General features: G+C 46.9%; 1 protein-coding gene and 1 long non-coding RNA gene across 2 annotated transcripts; one reads left to right on the forward strand and one right to left on the reverse strand.

Moving 5' to 3' along the window:
- Nucleotides 1-1,586: 1,586 nt before the first annotated feature.
- Nucleotides 1,587-8,840, reverse strand: MCMDC2 (minichromosome maintenance domain containing 2). The gene is made up of 14 exons (XM_054178991.1): nucleotides 8,678-8,840; nucleotides 8,461-8,591; nucleotides 8,307-8,366; nucleotides 7,844-8,039; nucleotides 6,911-7,033; nucleotides 6,599-6,706; nucleotides 5,707-5,835; nucleotides 5,010-5,241; nucleotides 4,219-4,424; nucleotides 3,786-3,952; nucleotides 3,271-3,447; nucleotides 2,781-2,923; nucleotides 2,335-2,444; nucleotides 1,587-1,880 (listed from the first exon to the last, which is right to left on the reverse strand). Exons 1-14 carry the CDS (start codon nucleotides 8,775-8,777, stop codon nucleotides 1,714-1,716), a joined length of 2,049 nt encoding a protein of 682 aa, XP_054034966.1. The 5' UTR covers nucleotides 8,778-8,840; the 3' UTR covers nucleotides 1,587-1,713.
- Nucleotides 2,059-7,625, forward strand: LOC128899523 (uncharacterized). The gene is made up of 4 exons (XR_008463119.1): nucleotides 2,059-2,174; nucleotides 5,090-5,291; nucleotides 7,193-7,329; nucleotides 7,427-7,625. It is a non-coding gene; the product is annotated as an uncharacterized LOC128899523 (long non-coding RNA).
- Nucleotides 8,841-10,568: the final 1,728 nt, after the last annotated feature.

The following is a 10,568-nucleotide window of genomic DNA, read 5'->3' on the forward strand; positions in this document are numbered from 1 at the left end:
CGCTGGTGTCTGGATCCTGGACAGAACCACACCAGCCCTGGCACAGGCAGGACCCTGACTGCTGGCATCATGATGATAACCGTTTGCCGTTTACCCAGCTGAATTTTGTGATGAGCAATCTCGTATCTGATGTGCCAGCTAGAGTGGATTTGCTCCAGTTTGGTTTGCCACCAGCAGTTCTGATGGTATCCACTCTTTTAAAGGTGCCATGACACCAGCCGACCTTCTCCACTGCCCTCCGGCCCAGCAGCAGATGCCATCCGAGAAGCCTGGGCGTTGGAGAGGGTAAGTTGAACTCTGACACTCCAGTAAGCCATGGGGCTGGCTGGGGAGGGGCTGTGCTGGCCACCTCTGCTGGCCACCTCTGCTGGCCACCTCTGCTGCTGCCTGCAGCTGGGCTTGCTTCAGCTGAGGTGGGACCTGTTACTCAGAGACACTTCTGTCTCTGCTGTCCTTCACTTGTGCTGCTACTGGTCTAGTGATGCTTGCTTAAAATGCCCCGGGAGGAGCTGGGGAGAGCTTGGGATAAAAAGCTGTGCTCTTTTGGCAGAAAATGTTTCTTTCTGAGGCCATGTTTCCCTCGTGTGGCTCATCAGAGCTCTTCACAAATCACTGGCTCTGGTTAGGTCTGTCCAGGAGCGACTGCTGGCACGATGATGAGAGCTTTGCCGTTTACCCATCTGACTGGGTTTTGATGAGCATCTTTGACTCTGAGGTGCCAGTAAATAGCTTTGCATAAGGTTGGTGAAGGGTAGAGAAAACTAACTTCTTTTTGGATTTTTTTAAATTATTTTTTGTTGCCAGCTGGAAAGCACCAGCCTGAAATGTGGAGCTGTGATGCACTTGGCCACGGCCCTTCCTGCTCCCAGCACCGCTCGATTCGGTGCAAGGCTGTTTGAAAGTGTGTGAATCGCCCTCAGAGGAAGCTCAGGTGAGTGCCAGTCTGGGAAGAGAAGTGGCCTTAGGGACCCTCCTAGAACTAATTATGAATATTTAAACGTGTCAAATGAATTGGCCCAAACTGAGTAGCTCAGGATTCTAAGGCAGGAGAACTTGTGTTATCTTGTCTCAGTGAGTGCCTGCAGTGCTACTGCTGGCAGCTTCTCTATTTATCAAGGCTTTGGGGGATTTTGCCTACCTACCAGGTTGTCCCTTGCTGTGGAATTGCCATCCCCTGTGGGTGGTAGAAAGTCATATGGCAGTAGTGGGGGTTTTCAGCATGCATTTAGCATGGTGTTGCTGTGATAAGACACACAACATCAAGCAGTGTGGTGATACTTTAATACCTTTTCAAACTTCCACCAGCAAAACAGCTTCAATGTACTTGAAACTACACAGCCCTCCCCAGGTGATGCAGTTGAAAAGGAGCAACAGGAGCAGCTGCAGAGTTCAAGTAGCTGAAATGAAACATTAGATTCTAAATCCCTGGTTTAATTGGTAGTTGTAGTCTTACTAAAAGCCTGCTTCACTCCTCACTTCACTGTGGGTGAAGCCAGAAGAGTTGTGTGCTCAGGCTGTGGCTTCCCAGGGTGAAGACATCACTGCAGAGAGCAGGGTCACAGAACTTTCAGCTAAGTCACGTCAGCTTTGCTTTGTTCCTCAGCAAAATAGCACTGAACTGTCTTAAAAACCCTAAAGACTCCACAAGTACACAACTAGTAACTGCAGTCTCTCACAACTGAGGCCTCGGGCTTGACTCACAGGGTGGAGCTGTCACTCCTCATTAGCACTGAGGTGAATCCCTGGGCCGTAGGCAGCAATGAACTGGCGCAGCTGGTGGTGGCACTGCGTGAGGTACATGTCCCTCTGGTGCAGGGAGCTGTCATTGCTGAGGTCACAGGGAAAGACAGGATTTGGAGCTAAGCACAGTGCAGACTTGCCTGGGCAAAGGAGAAATTGAGACGTGCTGAAGGCTTGACGTTGCCAGGACAAAAGCTGTGACACAATCCTGTACACTGCCGTCTGTAAGTGTTGCATCCTGATTCTTGCCTGGCTGCCGGATTGCGTGTGAACAAAGTGACTGTGACACCCCCAAGCCTTGTCTTTGTTCCCCAGGGAGAGAAATCTGGCTGTAGCTTCACCTGGGCTGAGGTGAGAGGAGCAGTGCCTTGAGCAGAAAGGATGGAGCCCTGGTGTTGGCCTCACGCTCTACAGACAGCATGGAGGCTGTGTGGGTAAGGCAGCTGATTTTCTGCTGTTGGTGGTTTCAGCAGGGGAAATTCTGAACTCTCTTTGGAGATGAACTATTACTGCAATCAGCTGACAGGCACTTGTCAGACTGACAGAGTGTGAACACAAGGTACCCATGAGTGAAGGCTGAGGTCTGGTACTTACCATGTTTGAGGGTAAGAGATGACTCCAGTAGCAAGATGGCAATCAATGCATCTTCCTCAAGAACCTTCCTTCTCAGACTGAGCTTAGTGTGAGCCTTAGACAGTGAAATCCTAGAGATGAACAGAAGCATGTCAGAAAGAAAACACTGCAGCTGTGAATGCAGTATGGAATTCCATCTGGAACTTGGTTTCTTTGAATCCAGAGCTACACTGGAGTGGGGGATTTCCATACTTGTGAATCTCCCACACATACTGGGCAGTGGACCTTGGTGCACTATCTGTTGCTAGTGCTTTTTTGCATGGATAATACAAAGCTCTGTAACTTTAATCTCTTTTTTCCTAGATAGCTTTAGTAGTGATTTTTCAATGACTTTGTTGCCTGGCAGAGTTCTTTTAAACTACAGTCTGTTTGCCAAGCAGCTGTTTGCTGTGTAGAGCAGCACATACAGCATTTTCAGTGCAGATGCTGATAAGGTGGCTCCATGGACAGAATCTCTCCTCACTCTGCGACTGGCAAGGTAGTAGCCCTGAATGAGGTTTTCTGCTTCTGGGCTCAGTTCCACTTGAAGATTCTTGGCAAACAAAATGAACTAGAGAAGGGAAGATATTTTTCCAGTTAAACATTTAAAACAAAGAGCTTATGTTTTCCACACCTTTTAACACAGCAGTGGCACAGGAGTGTTGTGTGGACAGTATTTTCTACCAGTGAAGGAGAGCTGTCAGCACTCAGCTGTGTGTAGGGGTAGATCTCAGATGCTGTTCAGAATCATCTGTTAATGATCCTAGAGAACACTGAGCTTAGAGTGGAATATTAAACTTTTGCTGCTGATGGCAAAGTGTTCTTAGAACTGGGTACTGCAGAGAACCTCCTGATGCCAGAGCAGCATGACCTTCCCAAGTGTGCCACATCCCCAGCTGATGGGGTGCTGCCTGTTACCTCCTCATAGTCCTGTGTCCTGAAGTGCTGTGAGACTTTGTACAACATGGCTCCAGGATTCATGGCTCTCTTCAGAGTATGGTGCATAAGAGCAGCAGACACTTGGCACACAGGAAACTCATCATGTATCAAAAGCCCAAAAACATCTACAAGGTTAGATGGAACCAAACTTATGTCCTAAAGAGAAGACCCAGAGAGAACAAATTACTTTGGGCTTTGGACTTGCAGAACCATGGCAGAAATGTTCAGCAGCCAGGGAGTGAGTCCTGCAAGGCTGCCTCGTGAACTGCCTGTAACAGATGCAGTGAGACTGGTTCAGCAGTAATTGCCCAAAGCTGTTCTGAAGCACGTGATCCCTCTCTGGGGAAAGTAGTTTGATTTAAAGTCACTGAAGTTGTGACTTTGGGGCAGCACTAACAAATTGGATTGTTTCCATTCTTTTCCAACTTGAAGTGACCACAAACACAAGTGTCTGCTGCAGCAGAGGTACTGCCCTCACAAGGTGTGTGCTTTACCATCTGTCCAAGGAACAAGTTATCCTTTGGGGTGTGCTTCTTTGAGGAAGAATCCACATCTACAAAGGACCAGAAATTGGTCTGAATGGGGATAGTAACTTGCTGGTCAGCTTCTTCTCCATACTTCTTCCCAGGAATGAACACTGTTGTGCTTCTGCTCTCCAGCACTAGGACAGGACAAGACACATCAGTTACATCTTTAGTTCTACAAATTCTAGTCTCTCACACTACCTGAAGCCAGTCACCACTTAGGTATTCACTGAATTGTGACAATAATGGAGCTCTGCAGTGGAGCCTCTGGCAATACCAGCTTACAGGACCTGGGCTTCTTTCTTACACACTCATGGAAAAATAACCTAGAGATTTTCACATAAGCTGGGGCCCAACCCCAGCTGTGTTCTGTCCCCTCATCTGTTGTTAGGTGTGAGATTACCAGCCTGCAGAAGTTCCAGTTTATCCTTCCTGTAGGAGGACAGGTCTCCTATGTAACAGACCCCACCCTGGGCCAGCACAGCGCTGCTGGCCTGGATGCTGGCGCCTCCAGTCCCATGCTTGTCTTTGCACACAGAAGGGAAGATGTCGCTCGCTGGTGGGTGCCGCACGCCGCGAGGCAGGAGGCAGATGCTGTAATTCAGCAGCCTGGAGGATTAAATCACTCTCAGAAACTGTTCCATTGGCCTTTGCAAAGCTTGAGGCTGTGCTTACTACTTGATAGTGACATCCCTGTGTACTGAGACTGAATCAAAAAGGCACCAACAGCTGGATTTGTAAGCCATGCCTAAAGATGTGCATGACTCTTGATACCTTATCAGTCCAGTTTGAGAGTGATACAAATGTAAGCAATTACACACTGCTTATTAACTGCAAGTGCCAGAAGAGTGGACAAGCAGAGCCTTTAGCTTTTGTCATTAGCAGCTTCTGGGACTGGCTGCAGTTGTGATGGTAGAAGAATGTTTTGTTGGAGCTCTGCTAAGCAGTGCTGGTGTCACAACCCCACTGAGATCAGTACCAGAGTGTTAAGGAGGTTCATTGTTAGTGAAGTTCTGGTGTAGATTTATCACTGGAGAGCAATAGAAATGTCCCAGGGATAAAAACTGGGTGTATTTACTAGGAGCCCTGAATATTATTTTTCAAATGTAGTCTTTAGCTTTTCCTGTAAGACAGATCCCAGTATCTTTTACAATCTGCTCTTCTCCTTGATGTGAAAATAAGGCATCTCTTTACCTATCAATTACTAGTGTGTCACTTGTCACAATCAGCAGATCCAGGTAATCTGCATTGTCTTTTTCACATGTCTGCACTAGGCTCAGCAGTATGGCGAGCTTCAGAGTGTTGTGAGTGCCTGGAGGAACAACTTGAGAGGCAAAGACACTGGCAAGGACAGCAGAAAAGCTCCAGCAGGAACCTGAAGTCAGCCAGAGCAGATGCTGAAAGCCGTCACTGACAAAAGCAGGACCTAATGAAGACAAGGTGCAGGTTAAGACACTTCACAAGAGAGCTCTGCAGGTACATTAGAGCAGCTCAAGCTTCTAGTCTTGAGATGGAACTTAAAAGAAGTTTGTGTTAGGCAGAAATTGAGGGTGCAGACACCTGACCCTTCTAAAGATAGCAGACATGATCTGCTGAAACTGTAAGGAAGGAAAGCTGACGTACCAGGCTCATTTAAATAACATTTCAGAGCCCTTGTCCCTGGGCAGGAGAAGTGGAAGGACTGCAGTAAAGAATTGTGTGGTTTCCCAGTGCAGGGGAAGTGGGGAGCAGAAGATAGTCTCCAGTAACAGTAATAGCCATTTCAGACAGAGGCAGGCCCCAGAGTGGTTTTGTAGTCTGGGTCCCTAGCTCACAGAAAGACCAGTTCTCAAGCTTCTCTTCTAGAGGGCTTTCCAACTACTTCAGTTAATATTTAAAGGAGCTTCCTTACCCCTTGGTTCACAGAGCTGTACACTGTTGACTTCTATGCATGCTGTCACCTGCAAGCCATTCTGCACACAAGCTGGGATTCCTATGATCTTGTACTGGCTTCCTATTTTCATTTTGTTGGCCAGCTCATCTAGAAATTAAAATGGTGGTGGGCAGTGAGGAGCCTGCAGAGGTGTTGGGGCATCAGATCAGTTTCAAAGACACAGACAGGAAAGCTCACATTATGAACAGTTCCATTGTATTCTGTAACTGCAGAAAACAACAGCTGGGTGCCAGGCCAGGGTCACCATGATGGCCTAAAGTGTCAGTTGCAGTATCTCCCCCTTAGATTCTGGTTTATACATGTATTATTATTTAACTTTAACTGCAGTTGTCAAGAAATGAACCATAATGCCATAGGCTTTTGGAACTGCTTTTAAGAGCATGAATGGAAAGATGTTAGTTGTGATTGTAGTGGGATATTCCTATTAGAAATCATTTAATGTTAGCAGTGGAAGGTAGTGCAGAAGGCAAAAACCCTGCTGGAATGTAGAAACAGCTGGATGGAGGAAGGGTGTTTAAAATGCATGAAGCTGGTATGAAACACTTTAACCAAAGGAAGTAGAAAGGAGGAAGAAAACAAGGTACAGTTAGAATGGGGCACTGCAGAGCTGCCCAGGGCCCTTCATTCCCATGAGGGTATAAAACATCTTTGCCATGTGCACACTTCAGGCCCGTGCTAACTTCAGTTCTTAGCTAACTTCTTGTGTTTTCCCCCAATTTTAATAAAGAACTGCACTGTAAATGATGACTTTCACCATTTTATCCAGAGAAACAGATCTGTAAAGACAAAGCAAGAGGTTATTACAGTTCAGCTCTAAAGCTTGTTGACAAAACTCCCAAGTTCTGCTTACCTCTCAAGAAAACTGCAAATGTCTGAACCCTGAAGTGTGACTGATCAGTGGAGTATCCCTTCAGAGCAGTAAGAGCTTTTGCATCAATCATTTCAACTATTTGTTTATCTTTCAAAACAAAGGCAGAGAAAAGGTCAGTTGTGAAAACAGCACAGGGCTGGGGGTTGTTGTTAAAAGGACTGCTGCGTTCTGGGGCTTTCCCCTCTTAACCACTTTGGTTACTTGTGTAGCAAGTAGGAAAGTAACACATCTAAAATTCAAGCTACACAGATCCTGCCACCAGATCTCCAAATAGAAGCACACGGATCCTACCACCAAGGACTCTGAATTTCATGTCTTCCTGCAGTGGTGAAGAACACAAATAGCACACGAAATCACTCCTCACTGTGGCAGATTCTGTAGCTCCAGGCAGATGCATTCTTATGTACCTAAACCCTAAAAGAAAAATTCAGTGAAAAGAATTTATCAACTGTTTGGCATAAGGACATGGCTTTCACTTGGAGTTTCCCATGGAGAAGTGGTTAAACTACTGGCACAGTGACATTCCCTCTTTATCCTGTGTGTCTCCCACATGCTCTGTGTAATTTATTGTAGGGCCACCAGAAGACGTCAGGATTTCCCCCTGCACATTCCCAGGTGGAACACTTGGCCTGGCTCAGCAGCAGGAATGAGCCACTGCTGCTTCTGCCTGGCCTGGAGATGAGAGAGGATGTGGACATTCAAGACTAGAGGTATGTGCCCTCATAAAGACGTGGCTGTGATTTATTCTGCAGGCTCCAAGCTTGGGGATTTCATTTCTCTCTGATAAATTTCTGGTCTCTGTTACAGGAAGAAGAAAACAAAACAGCCTTAAAAGTACTTAAGGCTTAACCCTGCAATGAATCTAGCAGCTACGCAGAAGTAGTTCCACAGAAGCCAGCTACTCCTGAAAGCAAACCTGCTCGGTGCTAGAGGCCTTTGCCAGTCACTTCAACATACCCTTGTGTGCTGCCTTTATAGAAAGAGTTTCCAGGAAAGTGTATTCTGCTAGTTGAGCTTTTTCCCTTCCAGGTAACTGGTGAAATTGGCAATCTCTCTCTTCTCACATCAGCAGTAGGAAAACTGACTGCTGGCATAGCTGTGCTCCTAAAACACTTCATGGCACTGAGCAGCCACTGGCAAGCTCCACTGCTTTCCATCAATAAAAATAATCACAATGGGACCACGGAGGAAAAGCTTTGGAAACAGTATGGCTTCTTTAAGTACCTTCAGAAAAGGGACAGGTTTCCTCAGAACAAAGGAATCTTGCTCCCTGTGTGTATTTTGTTACAGTTCCCATCGCGAGGGCAATTCCTTCAGCCACGTAGAATCTCTGGGAGGTGTAGTTGAGGGGAAATGCAGAGAGGCTCAGAAGGTAGCTTGGTAAAGGGGGCAAGTGTGTTGGTTTCAGCAGGATGCTGATCTGACAGGAGACACAAATCAATATCTTTATGCTTTTAATGCCCCTAAACCAGCTTTGCTTTCATGGACAAACACATGAGAGAGAGCTATTAGCAAACAAAAGTTTCACGTTAATTACCTCCAAACCCTTGCAACAGGGTTGGGTGAGGCTTGGAGCTATTTTTGATTAGAAATATTGCTACAATCAAAGGCAAAAGTTAATGCAAAAATGTTAACTACTTCACACTACTTAAGAGTTAAGGTCTAAAGGGCAGGAAGGCAGACTCACCTGGGCCTCTGTCTGCAACTGTTCAATTAATGACAATGTCTTAATAGCTATGAAACAGACCTGTGATGGCAAAATAGCCTCCTCTTAGAACAGAGAGCCTAGCTGAAAGACGGAAGAGGCATTTGCCTGCTCTTGTGGATCAGCATATACTCACTGACTGAAAAACCCGTGCAGCTTGGAGGGGATGATGAAGGATGTAGTTTCCAAGGGTTGCATCTAATTCAGCAATATCAGAGGGGTTTACTGAGATGGTGAAACGATAAACAGCATAACTCTGTTTGGAGTCTGGAGGAGCAAAAAGCATCCTAAATAACTGCACTGGTGGTGCACCAGTACTCACCAAGGTGACAGGAAATCTGAGTGAGTAATACCATTGTATTTTCTGCAATCCTGCACGAATTGCTGGAGGCCACCACTTCTGTCAAGGTAAACCAGAGCAATTTCCCTCATCTGCTGTGTTCCACCGTGCATCTTCCAAGAGAGATCTCCGTGCTCCAGCAGTATGTTTGACTCAACTGTGATGAAATGATGTTAGAAGTGGCCCTGTTACACTAATAACCAAAGTACCTATTAACAAAGCTGTACAAAATAAATTGTCTGTCTTTCAAACCATGCAATTCTTTGGGGGTTTTAAAGCATCACTCTTCCAAGGGCAGTTCTTTCCACGGGCTGACTCATACTACATTCCCAAAGTAAATTCCTGAGGAATGCTCTGGTGTTTTCTCAGTGGATTATTTCACTGCCCAGCTCCCTAACCCATGAAATTCAAGCTTGCATTTAAAGTGAAATCTTCCACCTTGAAGCACTCTTTTGCTGAACTTAGGAGGAGAATTACCAAGGCCAAAAACGCTATTTTGTAGACAAGTATCTAGTTTACCATCTGCTACAAAGCCTCCTTTGTCCTCTGTGTAGGTGACCAATACCAATCTCCAGAACCAGATTTAGCTACCTGGTAAAGGACCAGACAGACAATTCGTGGGCTGATGAGTGAGCAGAGCGCGCAGCAGATGAAGGATCCCTTGCAGGCATTCACAGAACAGGGGTTGAGAGGGCCAGCCCCCAGCTGAGAGAGGAGTAAGGAAACAGTGCAACAGCGTTGCAGAACTTGCTGTGGCCTTAAGCATCAAAGTTGAAGCACAAGTTGAAAGAAAAATTTCAGTAGGAATTTTTTTGTTGCAGTTTCTCTACACCATCACTGCTGCATCCCTCAGTCCCAGCAGAGGGGGAGGAAAGAAACACACCACCACCCACAGCTGCCCGGTACGTCCCTGGCCCCCACGGTCCCCACCCACGACAGCCCCCGGGGTACCTCAGCCCAGGCGGGAGGCAGGGGCAGGGCCCGAGGCGGGAACGTGCCAGAGGCGGGAAAGGCCCCAGAGCTGCCCCTGCGGGACGCTGCTGCCAGGCCCTGAAGGGCCTCTGCCTCCCCAAAAAGCAAAACCCAAGGCCATCCATTAGCCCACGGCTGCACAAGCACATCTGCCACCACCTCCATATCAGGAGGGAGTTAAAAGACTGTTCAAGGCTGAATAAGCACCTGATGAAGTGGTCTGAAAGCAGGACAATCAGAAGGGAAGGTCGCCAAGATTAAAGAAAGTACTTGGAAGTTCAAAATCGTTGGAAACAAAGCACTTAAGAGCAGTATCTCTGATGGCAACATTTTGTCAGCCTTGTAGGTAATGCCTCAGGGCTGTCCCCTATATGAGCCACAGTGATTTTAATACTAAAAACCACAGCTTGAGGAGGAAAGCTTAAATCTAAATGCAGGAGCACCTCAGTAGAAGGAATTGGGTAACAGTATAGTGAACAATGGAGCACACATGCTAACGTTCATGTGAGGTGAAAATCACCCCCGTAGTTTGTACTGTTCAGAACCTGCTGCTGGTTGAGCCAACGGTGCTGGATTTTCAGTTTCTCCCCTAGGCTCTGTCTCTGCAGAACTAAAAGCAGGTATCTGGCGTCTGTGTCTCAACTGCCTTTGCACACCAAGGACAGGACCCTCCTGGGGGACCCTGCTGGGTGGTGCCCCAGTAAGCACAGAGCCTGTGGGTCCCCTGCCTCCACCTTCCTAGGAAAAGGTCATGTACTTAGACTGCAGTAAGCACTGAAAGACAACATAAACCCATTTTCTCCCTTTCATGAATAAATAGTGCAGGTTGAGCTGCTGCCTTTAGCATGCCAGCCATCTGCAAACTTCCCTCCCAGGGCAGCACCACCTAACTAACTCTTTCTGTTGTGCTTCAGTTCACCATTCCCTTTGCT

This window comes from Dryobates pubescens, chromosome 3 (genome assembly GCF_014839835.1).
Source record: "Dryobates pubescens isolate bDryPub1 chromosome 3, bDryPub1.pri, whole genome shotgun sequence".
NCBI classification, from domain to species: domain Eukaryota; kingdom Metazoa; phylum Chordata; class Aves; order Piciformes; family Picidae; genus Dryobates; species Dryobates pubescens.

Coding starts and splice junctions, on each gene's coding strand:
- MCMDC2 (XM_054178991.1), bottom strand. CDS start 8,777: ATGCACGGTGGAACACAGCAGATGAGGGAAATTGCTCTGGTTTACCTT. Junction 8,592..8,677: donor GGATTGCAGAAAATACAATG/GTATTACTCACT, acceptor TTGCTCCTCCAG/ACTCCAAACAGAGTTATGCT. Junction 5,242..5,706: donor ACAGCTCTGTGAACCAAGGG/GTAAGGAAGCTC, acceptor TGTCTTCATTAG/GTCCTGCTTTTGTCAGTGAC.